The 23,814-nt window shown below is 34.1% G+C and overlaps 3 protein-coding genes across 5 annotated transcripts in view; 2 read left to right on the top strand and 1 right to left on the bottom strand.

The window, feature by feature from the left end:
- The window catches only part of LOC123658013 (low molecular weight phosphotyrosine protein phosphatase-like), a 479,256-nt gene that overhangs the window by 94,528 nt on the left and 360,914 nt on the right, over positions 1–23,814 (bottom strand). The gene's annotated exons all lie outside the window — the stretch shown is intronic.
- On the top strand, positions 6,532–11,186 carry LOC123657975. The gene is made up of 5 exons (XM_045593456.1): positions 6,532–6,707; positions 7,419–7,604; positions 9,985–10,127; positions 10,650–10,763; positions 11,011–11,186. Exons 1-5 carry the CDS (start codon positions 6,549–6,551, stop codon positions 11,066–11,068), a joined length of 660 nt encoding a protein of 219 aa, XP_045449412.1. The 5' UTR covers positions 6,532–6,548; the 3' UTR covers positions 11,069–11,186.
- Positions 16,190–23,183, top strand: LOC123657874. The gene is made up of 6 exons (XM_045593374.1): positions 16,190–16,398; positions 16,494–17,937; positions 18,400–18,466; positions 18,635–18,758; positions 19,029–19,166; positions 21,303–23,183. The coding sequence occupies exons 1-6, from the start codon at positions 16,390–16,392 to the stop codon at positions 22,992–22,994; spliced, it is 3,474 nt and encodes a 1,157-aa protein (XP_045449330.1). The 5' UTR covers positions 16,190–16,389; the 3' UTR covers positions 22,995–23,183.

The raw sequence follows: 23,814 nt of genomic DNA, 5'->3' as shown, positions 1-23,814 counted from the left end.
CATATGCATCTATTCATATATTAGATTTAATTACGATTAACGTTTACGTTACCTTAACCTTCAATTTATTTAGTAAATTATAAAGGCGTCAAACCTAATAATTAAAATGGAGCACTGAAATCATTTGAAAAATGGCAATTATGAAACTAAAAATATGACGAAACATGGTATCAGATGAGTTATGTACCTTTGTAATAAAAAAAAGTCGTTTTATGTTAAATTTTAGAGATATTTAAATGTAGATAAGCAAATAACATATTCTAAATCTAGAGAATCTAGAGTGTATATTCATTTCAGTCTATCGCAGTCCACTGCTGGACATAGGCCTCCACAAGTTTGCACCAAAAATGGCTTGAACTCATGTGTGTTGCCCATAATCACCACGCTGGGCAGGCGGGTTGGTGACCGCAGGGTTGGCATTTTCGCACCGTGGGTAGGTATATTATTAAATATCAATTCCTTCAAAGTATTAACACTCAGTGAGGTCGAAGAATTTGGCAAAATTCAACAAGTCTTTTATCCATCCCGTAGACCGCTTTAAGCTTTCATCGTCAGCATCATCATCATTGGCCCTAGTCCGTCTATTGCAGACGATTTAGACAGTGTTAGACAGACACTGTGTCGCCTAGGACACTCTTCAGGAAAACGCAGAGTTGCCTAAGCTCTGAGCCACCCTCTCGACTTCACTGGTTAGACCCACAGGAACGACGAGTCGATACGTGTGGAGCCAGTTCGGCTGCATGAATCTTTCGCATTTTAGAGTTAGGCCACGAATGCTTGACGCAGACCCCATTCCGGGTTTCAAATGAACTTTTCCTTCTCCAGGACCCTGATGATTTTGAGCCAGGTTTATCCCTCGGTCGCCTTTTACGACCCCCACGGGAAAAAAGTGGGTGCTGCTATTCTACTCGGCCGACACCACACATCTATTACACACGATATAATAACAGATTGTCACTAATGATCGGACATTCAAATTGACAATCTTTTCATCAAAATCAAACCGACAACTTTAAAATTGGCCTTTGGTTTTGGCAATCTTCCACTCTATTTTTTAACAGCACTTCCTACCAAAATGAACAATCTTACACCCTTTTTAAGGACCAACCATATTTTATATCCATTTTAAGGGTTCCGTACCTCAAAAAGAAAAACGCAACCCTTGTATGATCACTTTATTGTCCGTCTGTCTGTCAAGACCCTTTTTCTGGAGGTATCAAGCTGAAATTCATATCAAATACTCAAGTCTACTGTCCCGTAGAGCTGTCATAAAATCAAACTTCTAAGCCAACGCAATCAAAAGATACAGCAATTTATACTCCAAATTTTCGACACTCGCAAGGAAATTACAACCTACAAGGTACTTCTCCGTATTTCCTGTGAACTTAGAATCTTAAAATTTGGTACGAGGCAACTTCTTACAGCGCAGATAAAGGAAAAATTGCGAAAAGTATAAATTTTTAGTTACATCATATGATAAAAATATTTTTAATAATTTTGTTTGTACGGAACCCTCAGTGTGCGAGTCCGACTCGCACTTGACCGTTTTTTTACTATTTATATGAATATGTATTAAATATTAAAAAATAATAAGAAATCGAATACCATGAATACAACATTACAAAAGCGTTTGCTAATCATTTAAGTAACGGTACAATAAAAGTAATCCAACACAATATTTACTCTGCTGTAATTTAGTTTAGGCGCGACCTTAGTAGTAAACAAAAAAAAAACAACTTAAGTTGCGTATACGTTACGCTCTAAGTGATGTCTGACGAAATCGTTTTATATTATTATGTTTTTTTTTTTTTAAGACCAACTGTACAAAGACATGAACCTTGAAAGGCTTACTTATTGCCCTTTCATTAAATCGCATTACTAACTCGCGCAAGATGTCTAATTGGTTATTAGAGATATTTAATACCAACATTGTAGTAGCAAAATTACAACTGTGTGAGAAAATAAGACATTTATTTAAATCTAGTCATTATACTATTCGTAAACATGACCATAAAAATAGATAATAATTATAACGGTTCAGCCTACAATGAATAATGAGTAAACCATGGCAAGAGTTCCTCGAAGCACGGTGGGGAATCCCACAAGGACAGACATCCAAACCGGAATCAAATATTTGTACATATGCAAACATCCATTACAAGCGATAATTGAACCCGCAAATCGCCGGTGCAAACACAACTACACCGGAGCGATGATAAGTGTTTAAAGAACAATACTATGTTGTAGCTCCCATATTTACAAAAAATAAAATGAGTTTTTAGTCTAAATTATGCAGTATTTCGACGGAAACAGACAGAAAAACAAAAATTTTAAAAAATAATAATTTTGGTATATGTACTGTGTATACATCCATATTCATTTAGTAAAAAGCGGTTATTTTAATATTACAAACAGACACTCCAATTGTATTTATTTGTATAGATGTATATAAACAAAATAACATTTAACTAGATATCTTATTAATTTACGCAATCTACAAAAGGAAAAATATTAATTTATTTGATTAAATTAATACTTAATTTTGAACAATACATTACATTAAAATTGATATACTTTATTATACACTAAGAAAGGAAATTTGTACATGGACCTGAAATAGTTCATATTAAATCTAAAGTAAAAATATTTATTTAATAATGAATAGTTTTACTCCACAACAATAATCGAAACATTTTATTTCCACTGCAGATAAAAAACAGCCTGTCATATTCATAAAAAGAAAAGATTATTTATCGATAATATGTCGATATCAACGCATTACACAAACACATCGCAAGGACCACCTTTATTAGTCGTTCATAAACGGCCTGACAGGTACGCAACCGCACATTATTTACAAGATCTGCCAATGAATGAATGTTTTATTCGCGTTAATTTGAGTAAACAATATACTAAAATATTACGTAGCCTGTAGCTTTCTTCGGTAAATGGACTATCCAGCACATAAATAATTATACCATTTGTAACAATAGTTCCTGATTAGCGCGTACAAAACAAACTCTTCAGCTTTTTAATATTAGTATAGATTACATGCCACGAAAGAAAAAAATCTAGTTTAACTGAAATATTCTTTTGATTGTATCTTAATTCTATCTACATTGATCCTTTTTTTTTGTCGACCTATTGTAAATCCCTTATGGATACACCACTGCTCGGAAGAACTGCGGGTTATACAGGACTCGCACCGACCAAAACCCGCTGGGTTGTCGCTTCGTCGCGCTTATGGCGGAATCGCGCGACTTCCGGAATCCCGCCAACCTACATTGATCCTGACTGAAATAAATTGAAATGGTATCTTAACTAATTTATTTACTATCTAAGTACAGTATAATGTAAAAACTTGCACAATATATACATACATCAATCTATAACATAGTGTGTAACCGCATAATATGACATATTGCATAAATTGAATGCAGAGGTTTAATTTATTTGCTTACGACTTCAATAAAGTTAGCGATTTACGATATTAAATTAAAGTAAGACCTGTATTCATTTCAAACATAAGGTATAGTATGTTACGTTAAAATCTAATGTTTATCAATATCATAAAGCTGAAAAGTTTGTCTCATTTTTTTCAAAGAATCTCTATGCTAGAAAGCGTGTAAATTAAAAATGATTATTGGCATTAATTGTTCCGCCGCACTTAATGAGAATAGAAGAATAAATTATTTCGTTAAATTTAATTGATTACTAGCGGTGCCCGCGACTTCGTCCGCCTGAAATTTACGTCTAAGTTACTCCTTATTACATCAGCTATCTGCCAATGAAAGTCCCGTCAAAATCGGTCCATCCGCTTCAGAGGTTAGCCAAAACAAACAGACAAACAGACAGACAGACAGACACAAATTGTAAAAAATGTTATTTTGGTATTTAGTAAAAAGCGGTTCTTTTGATATTACAAACAGACACTCCAAATTTATTTCTTTGTAGAAATATAGATGTGGTTGCAGGGTACTATACTATAATCGAAATTTAGGACTTCTAATGTTTTTTTTTTTTTATACAACTAGGTCGACAAACAAGCGTACGGCTCACCTGATGGTAAGCGATTACCGTAGCTTATAGACGGCTGCAACACCAGAAGCATCGCAAGCGCGTTGCCGACCCAATCCCCAATCCCCGCCAGGAGCTCTGGTCACCTTACTCACCAACAGGAACACAATACTGCTTGAAAACAGTATTATTTAGCTGTGATCTTCTGTAAGGTCGAGGTACTACGCCAGTCGGGCTGCTCCATAATTTGAGCAGGAAATTCCTGCTGTGCCCTACCTCAGTTTTATGCTAAAGTGATGAATAATATTTGTATATTACTCGTATATATTAAATATGTATTAACACTCGTACATGTGTAGTGGTGCGCGTAGACGCTTAAAATACCAACGGTTTACTGGTTTGATTCCCGCTCGGGATGAATATTTGTATTTGTACAAATATTTGTTTTTTGTTTGGATGTATTTCCTTGTCGGTGCCTCGGAGAGCATGTTAAGCTGTCGGTCTCGGTTTCTATCATAAATACCTGATAGTGATATATATGGTAGCTTCACTTTTACAAAAATAATAATTTGTTTTTAAAGTTTTAATTTGTAAAATGACGATTCGAAAGTGCTCTTGGAGCCTATTTGAATAAAGCTATTTTTAACCGACTTCCAAAAAAGGAGGAGGTTCTCAATTCGACTGTATTTTTTATAATTGTGTTTGCTCGCAAACTAAAAAAACCGACTTCAATTACATCGACGAGTAATAAACGTAGATCGACGAAAAAATAGTCAAGTAACTACGCGTTATCAAAGATTACTCAAAAAGTAGTTATCAGATCTCAATAAAATTTATATGTGACCACATCACAAACATCGGTTTTCGATTAAATTAAAAATTATTAAAATCGGTACACCCGGTAAAAGGTTATTGCGGATTTTCAAGAGTTTCTCTCGATTTCACTGGGATTCCATCATCAGATCCTGGTTTCCTTATCATGGTACTAAGCTAAAGATATCTTCTTTCCAACAAAAAAAGAATTATCAAAATCGGTACACCCAGTAAAAAGTTATTGCGGATTTTCAAGAGCTTCCCTCGATTTCTCTGGGATACCATCATAAGATCCTGGTTTTCTTATCAAAGCACTAAACTAGGGATATCTACTTTCCAACAAAAAAAGAATTATCAAAATCGGTACATCCAGTACAAAGTTATGCGGTATAATACAACGTAGGTCGACGAAAAAACCTCAAGTTTTTACTTTTACGCATTATTAGATATAATTCGAAAAGTAATTGTTAGATCTCAAATAAATTTAAATGGGACCAATTGACACACACCACCTTTCGATTAAAAAAAAATTGTCGAAATCGGTCCACACGGTCAAAAGTTCTGATGTAACATACATAAATTAAAAAAAAATAATAATAATAATGTCGAATTGAGAACCTCCTCCTTTTTTGGAAGTCGGTTAAAAATGATTTATCGCGGATTTAATTTTATTGGTTTGAGAAATAGAGGTTTTTTTTTGTCTACGGCGACCGATGCGACGGCGTAGTAATTACTGCAAATGACTGACACTGATGACCATGATCTCGATTATAACACATGAGAAATATTTGTATAATCCATACTTACGTTTGTTGTCTGGGCGTTTGTAATTCTTTTGCGTTGTTTCTTAGCTCAGACATATACATATAGTGTTGTCATCATACCGTAGTGTAAAGCATTTACTTACAAAAATGATTATAAATTTATAATTGAATAACTTCTATGTTGATACCCCATGTCGTTCGAGAGAAACTTAAGATAGGTAATAGTTTAACCGGTAATAGTTTAATGGTACATAATTAGAACTATTGGATTACAGTCTAAAAATCACTACTTTGGTGACTAAACACAACAAGACTAAGTACATCTCATCATTTATATTTTAGCAACTAAAAGCTTAATTATTCTTTATCGATTTGTACGTAGACTTTCGGAAAAATTTTGTACAGTCAATCTTTTGTTAGTTACGAGTACAGCAGGAACTTCAATAAAATAATACTTTTTACTGTATACCATTAAAAGAAACAACAAAATAATAACATAAAATTAAAGATGTACAAATGCGGTGTTATCGCTGAAAGAGCGATCTCCTCCAGACAACCTTTGGGTATAGAACACGAAATAGAAACTGCAGTTAGGAAGTGAATAAATAATTGGTGTGCGAATTAGAATATATTTCGACAAATTACACATAGATAATACATAATATATAATAATAAACATACTATATACATAATACTTACGTACCTATGTAAAATAAATATATCATACAATGACGATAAAGACGATAATAACGTGTTTATAGTGACAAATAGTGTATTTTAAGATGTTTTTTGGAGGAGAAGAGAGATTGAGCTAGAAGAGGGAGAGAGAATTTTATTTTTTATTTACTAAAATCTTGTTCTTCATTATCTGAAAATTTTTATCACATATAAAAAGCAAAGCCCTTAAGATTCTTGACGCCTAGAAATCTAATGTAGCAATGGTTTCCAGATAAAATGTCAGAAGCAGTAGAAGCGGGTGCCGGTCTCGCTTGGCGCTTGCTGGCCACTCTTGAAGGAGGATCGCTTGTGGTGGCTACCTCTGCTCTAATTGCTTACACGGCTAGACGGAGACTTACCAAACAAAGAAGACATAGAACTGTAAACTCTGTATTAGTAAGTAAATCATAAACCAACTAATTTAATGATAGTTGGTATCAAAAAAAAATTTAAAACTTTTTTGATTTAGTTCGAATTTTTTTTTTCTAAGTTTAAATTTATTCCGGATTCTGTATTTATCTTCTTTAACATATTTAAGCTAAAAATATTATTAGGCTAATAATTTTGGTCTTCAACCCTGTAGTATCGAGTAGTCAGTTCAACTGAGAAAACGCTTTTTCCTTTAGAAAGTCACTCACTGAGAAAATGCTAAGTTATTAAAAACACATAATTTAATAATTTGAAAGTCAGACAATCAAAACACGACGAGAATATTACCGCAAAATATCTATGGTTCAGTTTTAGTTTTGTAATAAAGTCAAGAGTCCTTTACTAGTCTAATCTAGTAGTCTAGTCCAGTAGTCTAGTCTCTTTCTAAGTCCTTTACGACTTAGTCCCTAATTTTATAATTTTAAGATGAGTCACTTTCACCACCACGCTAAAATTACCTATATTTTTATTACAAAGCTTTTGTTAATTTTATTAAAAGTTACCGTAAAATAAGTAAATGTTTCATCTAATTAAATCCTATGAAAAATGTATATAAGATATTTTTCCAATAATTTTTCTTTCGAAAATACACTTTACAATAAGAACATGAAATTACAGTAACGTATCTTTCCTGTTTTCCTTATTTAGTGCTCGTAATGACAGTTCAACTAATTACAGGTGTCAAATGTAACAACCTCTTTAGGTCGTGAACTCAAACGGAGGCTAGAAGCTCATGGCTGCGTCGTCACTGAAACAGCGGGAACGGAAAAAGTGGATTCGTTAGTTGTCATTGGTGCTGAGTCAACGACGGGATTGGATGGACTTATGACTTTGGTTTCTCAGGATGTATACGAAAATTTAAATGTAAGTGTAGAACTTTTGAGAATATGCTAGAATGATAAGTATTTAATTTTTATTTATAGCCCTTTAATTAGATTTTAGTAATTGAGGTATTTGAAGTAAAGCTTCTTTATGCACGCTTGACTTGGGAATAAACTGGTGAATGCGTGACGAGATCGTTACGAAAAGAGTGATCGGGCGAGGCGAACGGTAGTTGAGAGGGAGTATAAGTTAGTAAAGATAGAAAGAAAGAGAGTTACGTTTCAAACTATTACTTCAGTCGTGTGATCTAAAGCACACTCGTGTTTTTTTACGTGTTTTAATTATTTTGTAAAAGTTATTGAAAGTATGAAATAAGTAAGGGCAAAAATCTATCGTAAAGATAATACAAAAATTCATCGTATGGCTTAATGGCTTTTGACAGAGTTGACTGAATAAAGTTTTCGTCGTTCTTCAAATCAGAAACAGCTGGCACAAGTAATCTCTAACTGACCCCATATTTAAATAGAGCCGATAAGTAAACTAGCGTAATTTCTTGACGTAAATCCTTAGAGCATTGGAACTGTTTATCTATAATGATAGGCAGAAAACGGAAGGCTTATGGAGCTTTAGATATAAAACTATTTTACACAAATTGCACAACTTACATCCTTCGCACATTCGTGCCATATCACTCATTTAACAATTTCGAATAAAAAGATATTGAAAGTTACATAATTATGTATATAACACAATATTAAGTTTCGATAACAATCACAATTCAGCCTGCAACATAACACTGCTAGGCTATAGACTATAGGCTTCTTTCTCCATGCAGAAGTTTAAGGGTAAAAATATTTAGAAAGATACTTATCTTATTAAGTATGTTAATTAGGTTTATTAGATATATTAATTAAAATATAGTTAAAATATTTAAAATAAGATTTTGTGATTTTTGTTCGCTTCAGCCTGTAATATCCCACTACCGGGCATAGGCCTCTTTCCCCATGTAGGAGAAGGATCAGAGCTTAATCCACCACGCTGCTCCAATGCGGGTCGGCGGATATATTACCTAATATGAGTAACGATCGCTATCAGGCGTATATGATAGCAACCGGGACCGACGGCTTAACGTGCTCTCCGAAGCACGGTGGGCAGACCCACTAGGACTGCACAAACACTCAGGCCACGGCAAACACCTGTATGGCCAATACAAATGTTTGTCATGTGCGGGGATCGAACCCGCAACCGCCTGATTTTTATAACGTTAGGAATATCTACTGTGAACAATTCCATTGGTTTGTTTTTATAGACATTTTATACAAGTATGTTGTAGCTGCTGGCACTGATATTGAGCGCGGACCTTTAACTTGTGCAGAAACAAAGTTTGGCTCTCTTTGGTGATAAAATTAAAGGGGCGAGGCAATCATATTGTCATACAATAATTGATCAGTCGCATTTCAAGCCATGTGCTGTGTGGCTACGGCACTAAAGAATTTAGCCACCCCCTCTCTTCCCGTGGGTGTCGTAAGAGGCGACTAAGGGATAACAAGGTTCCACAACCATCTTGGAACTTAAGAAGCCGACCGATGGCGGGATAACCATCCAACTGCTGGCTTTGAAATACACAGGCCGAAGACGGGCAGCGGCGTCTTTGGTGCGACAAAGCCAGTACTGCGGTCACCAACCCGCCTGCCCAACGTGGTGACTATGGGCAAAACACATGAGTTCACGTTATTTTTGGCGTAAACTTGTGGAGGCCTATGTCCAGCAGTGGACTGTATAGGCTGTAATGATTTCAAGCCAATATTTTCACTCCTGCGCATAACGTGGTTGGTCCCTACTATTGCCCCAGGAGCGTCTAAAACTTTTGCACTTATTATTATAGCACTTAGTACCTATTATAGTATATCCATTAAAATCCATTATTTTATTGACTCTTTTTTTATGGATGAATGGCATGAAATGCTAATAGCATTCGCAATTTTAAGGATATAGATATTTAATGAGTTCTAAATTCTTACATTTTATTATTTTTTTATACTGAACAAAACCATTTTCTGTTTACGACCCCTGCACGATGCGGAAAGCGAATCTCACTGTACGCGCTAACGTGTACGCGCAATATCCGTGACGATACCTCCATATAGGTATAACCATTTAATAAATCACACTAATATTAGAGAAATGAAAAGTTTGTTTGTTTGTTTGTTTAAACGCGCTAATCTTAGGAACTACTGGTTCGAATTGAAAAAGTATTTTTTGTTTGATAGTCCATTTCCCGAGGAAGGCAAGGCAGGCTACATAATAATATAGTATCTTTTTTCCCCTCAAATTAATGTGGGTAAAACCGGGGGACACAACTAGTTCTCTTTATTTGTTTGTTTGTAAATAAGCTATTGACATCTAAGGATTTTTCGATAAGTTATTAGAGTCACTGTCCCAAGCCGTGAGGAAGGGCGGTAGTATCGCATGGGTGAGCGTGGGTGACGTCAGCGGCGCGTACGGGCACGCAACGATCGCCTTCGACGCGGTTGTACGCGCGAGTTTACAGCACGCCGCCAAGGTGTAAGTAAACATTACACACGTTACACAAGGGCGTCGTATGCACGTCGCTGCGTCACAAAGGCCCTGATTTTAACATTACACTGTCAAGTGAACGTGATAAATACTGAGAATTTAGAGTTTTTTTATTCTTTTTTTGTGAAATGACCTAAAAGATTGCCTGTAAATTGACCTACTGGATAAAAGATTACTCTTCTATTATCGAGATTACCTATAATTTTCCTTTGATCAATTCAAAATTGTATCATATTGTATATAATAGAAATGATATTTATTTATTTATTTATAAGGGATGGTACACAGCACAGAAAAAATTATAAAACAAACAAGAATTAAATATAATCAAATCAAAATATCGCATGACCTATTTCAGAACGTGTTATATGTATATATAAAGTCTTGCAGGATTCCTCACGATGTTTGCGTTTCTCTTTCGTCCAATAAATAAATCTTCCACATATCAATGGCACATGCCACATATCTTTTAAAACATTACAAATCATCTAAAATAGTTTTCTTTTACAGTTATCACTGCGAACCCATATGGATCGATCGATGCAACACCACTGAACTTGCGGTTGATGTAATCCTTGCCAAGCTCCTTCCTTCTACAGAACCTAATCCAAGCTTCTCTATTAGGTAACCAAGTACCAGTTAGGGCAATTATTGTGTAATAACTTTAATATATGTACCTAAGCAAAATTGTTTAACGGTCTATTTTTTTAATATATGTGCATTTAGACATTATTATTATAGAAGTAATACGTTATAATAATGTAAACCTAATCATTAACATAAATCGTGTTTCTTAGGTATAAGACTTGTATATTATGTAATAAAAATAATTAAATAGGAACTAAATTAAAACTGTTCTACTGTCTTTCAGAAACGCAGCGAACAAAGTAAGCGTATTCCTCGGAAGATGGTTGAAAATGGTCACATGATTGTAATATACTTCGAATTAAAGTATATATACATATACATATATATTAATTTTACTACTTTATAAGTTTATAACTGATTATGTTAATAGTTTATGAATTAAATAAATGATAAATTTAAGTGTTTGAGGTTCATTTCCCTTCCTATAAACTAGTTATTTGGAGAGATATCTAACGAAAGGAGTACTATTAATTTAGAACAATTAAATAACTAAAAGATTAAAGTCAACTCCTCACCCTCCAATCTCCATACAGAATGAAATCCGAAAACAAATACAACACAAGCAGCGGCGTATTTTAAGATTCAGCGTCCCGGGTCATACCTGTATATTCAATGTACTCTGTGCCGGGTCAATAAAGTTTGCCGCCCCCTTTTACTGCTAATCTTTTTTTTTGTTTAGATTTAAGAAGAAACTTGCTAAATATATTTTATAAAATAATTAACAGCAATTAAAACACTCTTTGAAATTGCTCCTTTATTTTAAAAGTTATAAAATGTTATTTTTATACACTAGTACATCATTTATTTCTGACTATAATAGATCGATATTTTTTTTTAATAGTATTCGTTACATAATTCTTTATGGAACATGGAAGCATAAACTGCCTATAAAACTTGTCCTGGTAGAATTTTTGTCTAAAAAATATTTTTAGACAAGCATTAAAAATTAAAATAATCACTTCGTAATAATACTTGAAAACATTGTATAATAGAAGTTTTTCTGTAATATAGATAATTGGATAGTTTAATTTCATTCAAGTGGACTGTGATAGGCTGTAATGATGATAATGATGAATAGACTATATTTACAATTATTTAATCTATCTATATTCTATCAATTATTTGTACACTTCCTAACCGCTTTTCTATGCGCTGTTCTATACCCAAAGGTTGTCTGGAAGAAATCGCTCTTTTAGCGATAAGACCGTTTTTGTACATCTTCCTCTAATTGTACTACTTTTGTTTGTATCTTTTAATGGTGTGAAATAAAGAATATTATTATTATTCTATATTCTATATATATAAAAGCGAAAGGTCTTCACTCATCACGCAATCTCCGAAACTATAACACCTACAAACTTGAAATTTGGCAGGTAGGCTCCTTATAAGACGTAGGCATCCACTAAGAACGGATTTTACGAAACTCGACCCCTAAGGGGGTAAAACGAGGGTGGGAAGTTTGTATGAAAGTCCTATGTTTTTGAAGTAAGAGTCTTGAAATTGAAAACGTATACTCTATAGATGGTGAGAAGGTGTCCAAATAATGTATCTTAAACATCAACTGCCTTTTGGGGTTAAAACGGGGGATCGTCGATCGGGATACCGTCAGCAAGGCCTGGAAATTTTAAAAGAGCTGACTGCATCAACAGGATCTATAATGCACTAGTACGTAGCATTCTTGAGTACACAGTCTCGGCATGGAACCCGCACTACGGAGCGCATGTCATCAGGATAGAGCTGGTGCAGCGCTCTTTTACTAGGTATCTGGCCTTCAAAGACTATACAGGTCCTTACAGAGCCGACTACGATGCCCGCTTGTTACATTTTAAATTACATTCCCTCGAAAAGCGAAGACATGTAACTGATTTCATAACGCTGTTTAAAATTGTTCGTAATAACTTGGATTCCCCTGACGTGCTGCATCAGATAGGCATCAATGTCCCGCAACGTATACCTAGACAAATCAAAAAACAAAAAACCTTCATTCCAAATTTCTCCAAGACTAATCTAGGCCAATTCTCCCCAATTAATCTTATACTATTAAACGAGCAATTCTTGTATATATATATCTATATAATCTGAATCTCGGAAACGGCTCCAACGATTTTCATGAAATTTAGTATGCAGGGGATTACGGGGGAGATAAATAAACCTAGCTAGGATTCATTTTTAGAAAATGTCGTTTTATCCCTGTTTTAAGGCAATGAAAAAATGGCTACAATATCGTTAGAATAAGAAAGTAAATTTCGCATTTGTCAATAAAGTTGTAATAGCTCAGGGGAAATCGGCCGATCGCGCTCGGCCGAAAAGATCATGGTTCGAATCCTCCAGTTTTCCAGATCGATTATCGTTTTTTTTTTCTTTTTTTTCTATAAAAAAAAAATCGAAAAATATTATTCATATTTTATCAATATGTAATTCGTATTTAAATATGATTTTCAAAAAACACAATTTACTAAAAATACCGAGCTAAGCTCGGTCACCCAGGTCCTAGAATAATTAAGACTTATAATAATTAAACTGACCCTGACACTGAGATTTTTCATGAAATTTTGTTCAGTTTTAAGAAAAAATTATATTTGCATATATAGTTGACTTGTAATCGTAATAATTTATTTCTATCATTGATCAATACGTATCTCTCTAATTAATGACAATCTGTATAAATAAATTATGAATAATTATTATTTTCTTATTTATAAATTTTGTAATGCAAGAATTTTTAATTAACTATTTGCTATTTATTATTATTATAGTTTTGTGTAATTAATCTAAGCAATGAAATTTATTTATTTATTTATTTATTTAATGCTCGGAAAACCAACAGCACAAATAACAACATATAGCAAATTGAACTAAACAACATTTGGCTAATGAAAGGTCTTCACGTATAAGAACTAGTACTTAAGTAAACATATCATGCGGACAGAGTAGTTGCACGTCAAGATATTATTACATAACCTTTTTTAAACATTACATATACATATATCAACTAAACAATGCAAAGAAATTCTGATTCAATAATCGCCTCGCCACCACCACACCCGAACTGAATACATGAAAATCGCTCGCTCGCAGATTATTTAAGCCTTTACTCGCGCGCCACAGGAAAGCATTTTGACAGTAGTTTGTGGATACCAGAGGTAGTTGAATAGGTGTATAATGCCGTACTGATTTCAATGGTACAATGAAGTTAATTTTAGAAAGTAATTCCGGAGAGTTAATTTTATTAGTAATAAGTTTTATTAAAAAAATAATGTCAGCAATTTCACGACGTTTGTATAAAGGAAGCAAGTGGAATCGTGCACATTGATTAAGGTAAATAGTAGAGAAGTACGGTAGCTATAGACGATAACACAAAAACTTAACAAATTTCATTTGTAGTTGCTCGATTCTATTTGTGTACTTTTTATAGCGGGGATTCCAGATCTCTGATCCATATTCTTAGATACTCCTAACAAACGTGCAGTACAAAATCTTAATAGTTTTAATGTCCTTAAAATTTTCTGAAGTTCGCATGATGAATCCCAGTGCTTTCGAGGCTTTCTTAATAATTTCATCAATATGCTCATCGAAGAGAAGCTTCGAATCGTGGATCACCCCAAGATCCCGCACTTTCGTAAGTCTCTGTAAATTCTGACCCTTTAGTCGATATTCTGATGGAATGTGGGCTGACTGACGACAGAATGACAAAAATGAACACTTAGATGGATTAAGGTCCAATTTATTTAATTCGCAATAATTGCTCAGACGTAATAAATCCGACTGAAGGTCGACTACGTCGAATCTGGTTGCGATTGTCTTGTAAATCTTCATGTCGTCAGCGAAACATAGCAATTTAGAGTGTCGGAAGCATGATCCAGTATCATTTACAAAGATCAGAAACAGCAGTGGACCTAAGAGGGAACCCTGGGGCACACCACTAGGAACAACAACCCAACTAGATATGTAGTTGTTGATAACTACAGCCTGGGATCTGTTAGAAATATAGGACTCAAACCACCTAAGTAAGTCACCACAAATTCCAATATTTTCGAGTTTACGGATGAGGGTAGGATGATGTATTCTATCAAAACATTTGCTGTAATCCGTATAAATAACATCCACTTGCCCTCCCCTCATCATACCACTAATTATAAATTCGTTTAACAAGATAAGGTTAGATACAGTTGACCGTTCTTTCAGAAAACCATGTTGGGAATCGGAGAAAGAGTTTTTAAGTGAAGAATATAATTGTTTATATACTATTTTTTCGAATACTTTAGCTACAATGCATAATTTTGAGACTGGTCTATAATTTGAAACATCGGATTTTGATCCTTTTTTGTGTATTGGTGTTATAAAAGCTGACTTCCATATGGATGGAATATTATTTTCTGACATAGATTTTACGAATAATAAATGAATAGGCTTAGAGATAGATCCGGTGCATTTAATAAAGAAAATAGGAGGCAAATAGTCGGGACCAGCTGACTTATTAATGTCCAATGATAAAAGAAGCTTAGAAACTTCATTTATGTTAATATAAACACTTGAAACGTTAGTTAATGCCGGGGTATTACTGTCTAGGGCTTGATTTGTATATCCCGATGAGGAAGAGGGTTGAATAAAAGTTGAATAAAAAAACTCTGAAAAAAGATTAGCAATAGAAGTCCCATCTGTTGCAACCATGCTGCCGTATTTCATGATATTCGGCATGTTATGTGATTTATATCGTGATTTTACAAACGTCCAAAAATATTTAGGGTTGTCTTTAATTGATTTTTCAACACATGATATATAATTAAGATAAGTGAGAAAGTCCGAAAGGTTACCATAGTTTTTAAACTTTTTATAATATTTATACTTTTCTTTTATACATTTTTTTAAGGACGGTGAATACCAAACAGGATATTTATTTTCTCGACAAGTTTTAGAGGGTATATATAAATTGTTAATGTTTTATTTATTCTTGTGTGCTTGCTGATTGATTCATTGTTTTAACCGAACAAATTTTACCTAATGTTATGTACACCTGTACTCGTACTAGAAAACAGTGTAAAATTAATTATTAATGACTGTACAGTATATCGCTGGTGTATCATATGAAATAAATAAATAAATAAAAGAGATTCCATAATGGGATAAGTAGTGCCTTTGTACCAGCATTGTTTATAAGAGCTATTTCCTTTTGCTATCCTAGTGTACATAAATTGTTAAATAAATTAATTAATTAGAATTTCATTGCATACTAGATATTCTTTAATAATTGACTTATTGAAGAATAAATGTTAGTATAATTATCTAACTGTTTTTTCACATCACCTAATTTTTTATTTTGTAATTACATTATAAAATTATCCTATTACCTAATTACAAATAACAAAACGTTTACATCTGTCGCTGAATCAAATGTTCGATCATTCTAAACGTAATAATAATCTGTGGCGTCAGTTTTCGGACTCGAAATGTAGTGTCAGACGTGTCCATAAACCAAAATAAATACAAATCCTTTTTTCGTTATTTGTAATGGCCGCAGCAGTTTGAAAATTGCTTTTAATACATCTTTCGATTATGTTGATTTCCTGTTATATTTTATTAGACCTAAATTTCCGATATAAACATGGAGGAGGTAGGTAGATAGGTTACATATTTTTGTTTTGTCACATTTCACAATATCCAGTGGGCAACGCATGGATTTTGTTTTGTAATAATGTTTGATTTCAGGAGCTTAGCGAAAATGAATTGGAGGAACGGATGTATGCTATGATACATTATGTCGACGAAACTCAGGCAAACGTAAGCAGCAATCAAAAAGAAATTGATGTTCTCCAAAATGCACCTCGCAGTACCGTACGACGGTACTGGCGTACTAGTGGTGACCAAAACTCCATCTACCAGAAGATAAATATCCCGAAAGAGCCCGTCAACAACAAAGATGTGATTGAAAACAATCAGTCGAAGGCAAAAGATGAGAAAAAGAGCCCGACAAATTCTACTGTCGATTTGTCATTTTTTCAACAACCAGTTTCTCATAACGTTAAGAAAACCATAGAAATACTCGAGAATGACGACGTAAACCGCGTTGTGGAGCTAGAAACAAGCGATGAAGATGAAGTCGTTGAAATTGCCTTGCCTCCAAAACCAACTATTACAATTGATAGTTCGGATGATGATGATGTTTGTGCTGTGTCCACAGACAATTCTAATAAAAAGAATGAAACTAAACCTGTACAAGACAAACCTGGTGACAGAGATGTATCATCCAGTCCTGTCCCGTCTGTGGTTTCATCAGTTTCTGATGAATTTATCAGAGGTGATTGTATAGCACTAAATATTTCTTCTAAACATCCTAACAATCAAAGTTTCGATTTCAGTCTTCATGGCTCCGATCTCTTAGATCAAACACCTTCAAAGAAAAAAAAGAAAAAGAAGAGCAAAGAGGCTACGTCTACCCCATTGTCAACTCCCACACTTAACAAATCTACTGTTAATTCAGTGGAAGAATGTTTCGCAACACCAAAAAGCAAAGCCAAAAATAAGAGGCAAAGAACTAAATCCTACCGAGTTTCTGAGAAAAGTGTTCCAAGTGCTGACGTCTATGATTCAGACAGCAATCACTCAATAGTCGAAAACAATAAAACTCAGAGTCCCTATACAGTTACAGCTAAGTGTTTGCCAAGTACTGATGTTTATGAATCAGACTCAAACCAGTCTGACAAAAATCGGACGCAATCTGTGAATCCATCATCAAAAAATGTCGAAAACTCGGATACCAGCATACCAGATATTGCTCTTACTGAAACATTAAAATCTCATAAAAAGAGTACTTATGAAGCTTTAAACAAAAATGTTATCGTTGATCTTACGGAACCAGACAATATCACCATAGATGAAAACATAGTTATGGCAAATGTATCTGGGTTTACCGAAGTAGAACACTATAGTGAAGAAAACGTAATCCCTCAAAGTGATGTATCAAAGTGTGGATCAACTAAAATACCAGCCATATTGAATGCTGATCTTGACTTTGATAACTTGAAAGGTAATAAGACTTGCAAACGTCGACGGTACTCTCTCACTACTCTCAGGGCAGAAATGGAAAAGTTTTATAATGAAAGCTGGGGAGGAGAAGAGTTCAATCATCGGGAAATACAAAAGAATATGTCCAGTAAGTATAAATTTAGTTATAAATTTGCTCACTGCTTTTAATTATCTGCTGTTATTATAAATTTAAGACCTATTGTTATTTGCTTGTTTGTAAAGTCAATTTGTTTTATAGAACCCTTAATTATTGCATACTTTCTTATTTGACCTATGTAAATTATGTTTTAATGATGAATTAATGTATGTTTTGAGGGTAGTTTTTTTTTGTAATTTCCCACCTATGTAAATATATATAGCAACTTACGCTCAGTAATTCTAATATTCCTATTATATGTATAAGCAATTAAGTTTAGAGAGTAGTTGTAAAGCTATAAATTAAAACAATAAATGAATTGAATAGTGTTATTTAATTTAATTACATTTTTCATTAATTGTTTGTTGAGTAATTGTAATATGAAATTTGTATTATCTATTGATTTTTGTTAATATTCATATCAATACGTTCATGAGTATGTTTTAATTTTAGGAGACAAAAGTTTATGGGTTATTGACCCTAAAGATAGAATGCCATCATCATCGAAACGCAAAGTCACGTAAGTAAATTCAAATGTTTTTAAAAAATTCTTACTCTTTTCAAGGAATTTATAACTCTTACATAATGTAACATGCAACCAGCATATAAATTGCCAGAATTGAATTATTTGATACAGAAAAATGAAATATTTAAAGTTTTAATTAAACTTAATTTGTTTTATTTACAGATGCAATTATTGTAATCGTGTTGGTCACCGTGATGACACATGTCGCATGAAGCCACCGATTTGTTACATGTGTGGCTCGACAGGCCACTATGAGCCTCGCTGTCCCAAAAAAATATGTGTCAATGTAAGTTAAAATTAAAGTACTTTTAAATATAAGGCTGTTCATAAACTCAGTTGAGTAAAACGTTGTCCACTATCAGAAATTGTACTGTCACATACTCTTTTATATAAATTGTCCTGTTTATCTTCACCCTATAAATAATTGATACACATTTCTTGTAAATTGCTTATACGCATAACATATCCTTACCTATAATAAAAATTGTCTAAGTGTATTAAAGTTATTTTTAGTATTCATAGCTTTTTTTTTCAATTGTATAATTATTTCTCACAGTGTGGATCTCCAAACCATATGTATTCCACAATGTGTGCTAATTGCTCAAATTGGGGTTACATTAAATGTGCTGAATGTGGACAAAACGGTCATCCAGCTAGCCACTGTCCTGATATATGGCGTCGATACCATAATACCGTAAGTATTACTATTTGTTGAGAGTGTGATATACTTCTAAAACGAATAGTCTGAAAAGGGCTTCCTCAGGGCTCCGTTCTGAGCCCCCTTTTGTACAACTTGTATACTTACGAACTTGACAAATTGGTTCTCTGTTTTTGCAATATTCTACAATATGCTGATGACATTGCTCTTTACTCTTGTTCTTCATCATTTTCCGAGGCCACTTCTAATCTTAATTCTGCCCTGCACTACTTAAATAATTGGTTAACGGATCATGGTCTTACCTTGTCTGTCCCAAAACGTTCTGGCATCCTTTTCACTTGAAAACGCTCTGTTCCAGATAGCGTGTTTCTTCACATCAATAATCAACCTATTGCCATTCAGAATGCGTAAAATTTTTGGGAGTGATACTGGACTCCAATATGTCAGGCGTTCAATATCTAAATTATATTTCTAACAAATGTGAAAAAAATATTAATATTCTGAGATCTCTCTCGGGCGTTAGATGGGGATCTCACCCTTATTCGCAGAAATTGTTGTACAATGCGATTATACGTAGTCATTTTGACTACGCAAGTTTCGTTTTGGAATCATGTAATAAAGTTGCTCTCTCATATTGGACTAGATTACGAAATGCCTACGAATTATAGCTGGAGCAATGAAAATGTCTCCTACTAATGCCCTTCAAGTGGAATTGGTTGATACTCCTTTACATCTACGCAGACAGTTCTTATGTGACAGGTTCCTTATTAATGCCATACAAAACTCTTGTCACCCTTTAATTGATAAACTCCATGATCTCAATCGGCTTATTAATAATTCAAATTTCTGGATCTATAAAGATAAACATCCCCTTACTAAATCTTTTCTTAGTCTTTTCTTTCTTCAAAGTGTCATGGTATATATCAGTTTAACAAAAATCCTCTATTCACGTATAGCTGCGATTCCTTGATATATCACCCTAGAATTATCTTGAACCTAGGAGTTACTAAAGAATCACCTGGCGCTGCACTTGAGTTTAATAGAATAATCGATTCGGACTGGTCGGAATGGTTGCATTTCTTCACTGACTTATCTAAAATTAACCCCGAGTTAAACGTTGGTTCTGCTGTCTAGATTCCTAAATACAATATTATCTTTATTAATTACAAACTGCCTCCTCTCTCCTCCACTTTCTCAGGTGAATGTATTGCTATTTTGGAAGCTGTCTTGTATATTGAATCACATGGTCTTAATAAATCTGTAGTATTCACTGACTCTCGAAGCTGCCTCCAGGATTTATTGAAAAGTCCATTTCATGCTAAAAATAATCTTCCCATTACTCTAAAGATAAAAGAGACACTGTTCAAATGTCACCAATCGAATATTGAAGTAGCGCTTGCCTGGATACCGAGTCACAGTGGTATAGCAGGTAATGAGATGGCAGACATATGTGCAAAAGGCGCCATTCGCCTGGGTTGCGATAAAAATAATAAATACTTTTCCCGAGACTTTAAAAGTTTGGCTAAGCAATGCCTCGAGAAATCTTGGGATAGATTATCAAGACAATCTTCAAGACTAGTTACATGTAAATATTATGGCAATATCCAGCCGTGTATTCCTATCAAGCCATGGTTTTTTAAATACTTCGACCTAGGTAAAATAACTACGTCGATAATTATCCGTATACGATTGGGTTTCTCCAGCGCACCTGTATTCTTAGCTAAACTGTGCATTCGTGACAGTTCCTTATGTGAATGTGGCTTGGAAAAAGGATCTCTCGATCATTTGTTTTTTAATTGTCTGAAATTAACTATCACTATATGATATGCTTCCCAAAAACATTCCGCGGCCGGTTAATGTTTGTTTTCTTCTAACTTTAGTGCCATCTTCTTTTTGTGCTGTCTTAGCTAAGTTTATTAGAATTAATGACATCAGATTATAATTTACCAAAAAATAAAATAAAATAATCATGTTAAATATTTTCAACTAACCGCAGCTTAAGCGGCTTAACCCACTATTTAATGTCAAAAACGGATCCTGTCTCCGGACTTCAATACACTTTCAGCACGTCATTGGCAAAATCATCAGCGTAAAGCTGATGGAGCCATAGTCTTTAAAGAAGAAGAATATAGTGTGATACAGCTTTATTTTATCAAATTTGTGTATTTTCAGATCACTTTGGATACGCCACTAGAGGAGAACCGGCAATTTAAAAAGCATTACCAATTGTTCTGTAGTGGCTGCACGCGTCGGGGTCATTTAATTCATACATGTCGCCTTACTCTGCCTTTCTCGGGACTGCCTATTAATTCTCCATATGTCGCACTGTATAAACCTGTTTACTCACATATACGAGATAATCAGTATTTAGATTCTAATGACCAACAAAACAGCAAACGTAAAAATAGACAAGATTCCACATCTTCAACCAACCATACATCTCGTAATGAGCAACTTAAACGGCAGTCAAAGTCACCAATTACTCATGACCATCAGAATAAAAAGAAGAATCTCGGTATACTCGGTATACCTAATGATAATGAATCACCCCAAAGGACGAAAAGTCCATCAAGCAATCATTTGCAAAGAAAAAATTCTCAGAGTAAAGATCAACCACCCACGACCAACAATGAACCTGAACCAGCTAAAAATCCTAAGAAATCTTCAGAAAATATAACTACAGAAAAAGCTCTCGATTTCATACCCATTTCGTCTGATAATTGTGACAAACAAGGACAAATCATTCAAGACAATGAAGTATCAGACACAAGTGAAGTTATTACCTCAGCTAGAGTTTACGTAACAAAAGAAATTGTGGACAAACTTAAGATGGAGGATGGTAGGATGTGGTTGAATGAAACTCTTAAGAAAAACAAAGTGACTCTAGAAAATGATAACATTATATTCTTTTTGAGCATTAAGGGAAGTATCGGTAACCAGGAGGCTTTTCAATCTGAACTCCGAGACTGGATCAATTTAAAACACCCGAGACAAGAACGTCTCGTATCCGAAAGCGACGCCGATGTCACACTGGATTTGATAAATTATCAAAGTGCTTTAAGCAATATACCCAAGAATAGAAACAATGTTTTGCGAAAGCTGAGCAAAGCTTTTGATTCTTTAAAAAAAGACTTAGGTGATCCTAAGGCTATGTATAAAGAGTTGAGGTATCTCCAAAATCGTCATCAACAGTTATTGAATCAAAAAGTTGTCAGTCCGAAGCAGCTTTCAAATAATAAGGACAATATTAATGGTATGCTGCGAAAACTAAATATGGTATTATTAGGTCAAGCTGGCCTAGCAGATGGATCGAAACATATGAGTGAATTGTATTCATTGCAAGAGAAGTTGACCAATTTTAGACAGAAAAACATACCAACTACTCTGCGCAAAGAGATTGGAGAACACTACCATTGTATATTTGCTGCTATACCTAGAGACGATTACACGGATCTCCTAGGTAAATATTACAACAGCAATCAGAGACCAGTGTTAAAGAAAAAAAATTATGAGTACAAGTCTTTTAAAGCGAGTCCTAAACTAAATAAGAAAAAGTCTTTAAATGCAATCCAATATCAAAAGAATGTTAATACTGGAATGCAGTATGAAAACTATGAGAATAATTCGTATATCCCTCAAAGACATGCGGCACAGATTACTAGGAATAAGCTTATTTTCTATCATCAGAGATTGTTAAATTCTCAGACTAATGACATTGTTCTGAGAAAGACGAGAAGTGAACTTATGAAACAAATTCATATGAGTATTGGCCTGATAAGCAAAAATAATCAGATGTCTTCAAAGGATTTGAAGAAAATAAGAAAAATTCAAGAACAAGCACAGTTGTTCTTGACTAATGTTTAGAATACGGATAGTTACGTGGGTTGATGTGACCCTTTACGGCGAAGTAAGATCGCCGATTAAGAAATTGGAGAATTCGCTAACATATTGCAAATATCCTTGATGGATTTTATTTATGTAATGGCGGTTTTTCGTATCAGATGTAAGCGCACTATATAGTGCTTGTGAAAATAAACTTCTTAGTGTAAAGCATTTTTGAATCTTTTATTTAGAAATCCCCACATTTTCAAAAATAAAAATAAACTATCAGGAGCAGATTTACCTACATTTCAGGGGTGCGGTTCAATCGGCGCTGGGAGTTACGAGCGGTAAGAATTCCACGCAAGGGCCCAAATTATGAATATATAAATGTTTAAAAAAACTCGATGGATATCGTTGACATTTCTAATAGACGAATTCTTTTTTAATTTTTTCGAGCGCCACGTTATTTATTGCTTCTGGGCGCTACGTTGACTAGAGTCGCCCGTTACCTTTATATACTCTGCCGCTACTGTATTATTATCTGAAGTCTTACTTTAGTTACGTTTAATAACTACTTTTTTCAATATTCTTTTAAAATCTTACGAGTATTGTAGTGATTGAGAAAAAATAAGTTCTTACACTTGTGATCGAAACGACTATACGTACGCAAATTTCCATTACTACGACGATAAATAACGTCATTCATATAATAATTTCATCCTATTACTAGCTGTGCCCGCGACTTCTTCCGCGTCCAATTTAAAAAATTATTGTTCAGTTCCCAGAGCGTTATAAAATCAATAAATTTTTAAAATCAAAGTAGCCTAACTTACTCCTTATTACACCAGCTATCTACCAATGA

Source organism: Melitaea cinxia, chromosome 1, assembly GCF_905220565.1.
Source record: "Melitaea cinxia chromosome 1, ilMelCinx1.1, whole genome shotgun sequence".
Lineage (NCBI taxonomy): Eukaryota > Metazoa > Arthropoda > Insecta > Lepidoptera > Nymphalidae > Melitaea > Melitaea cinxia.
Note: the sequence above shows the minus strand (reverse complement) of the source record. Positions and strands in the feature narration are given on the sequence as shown.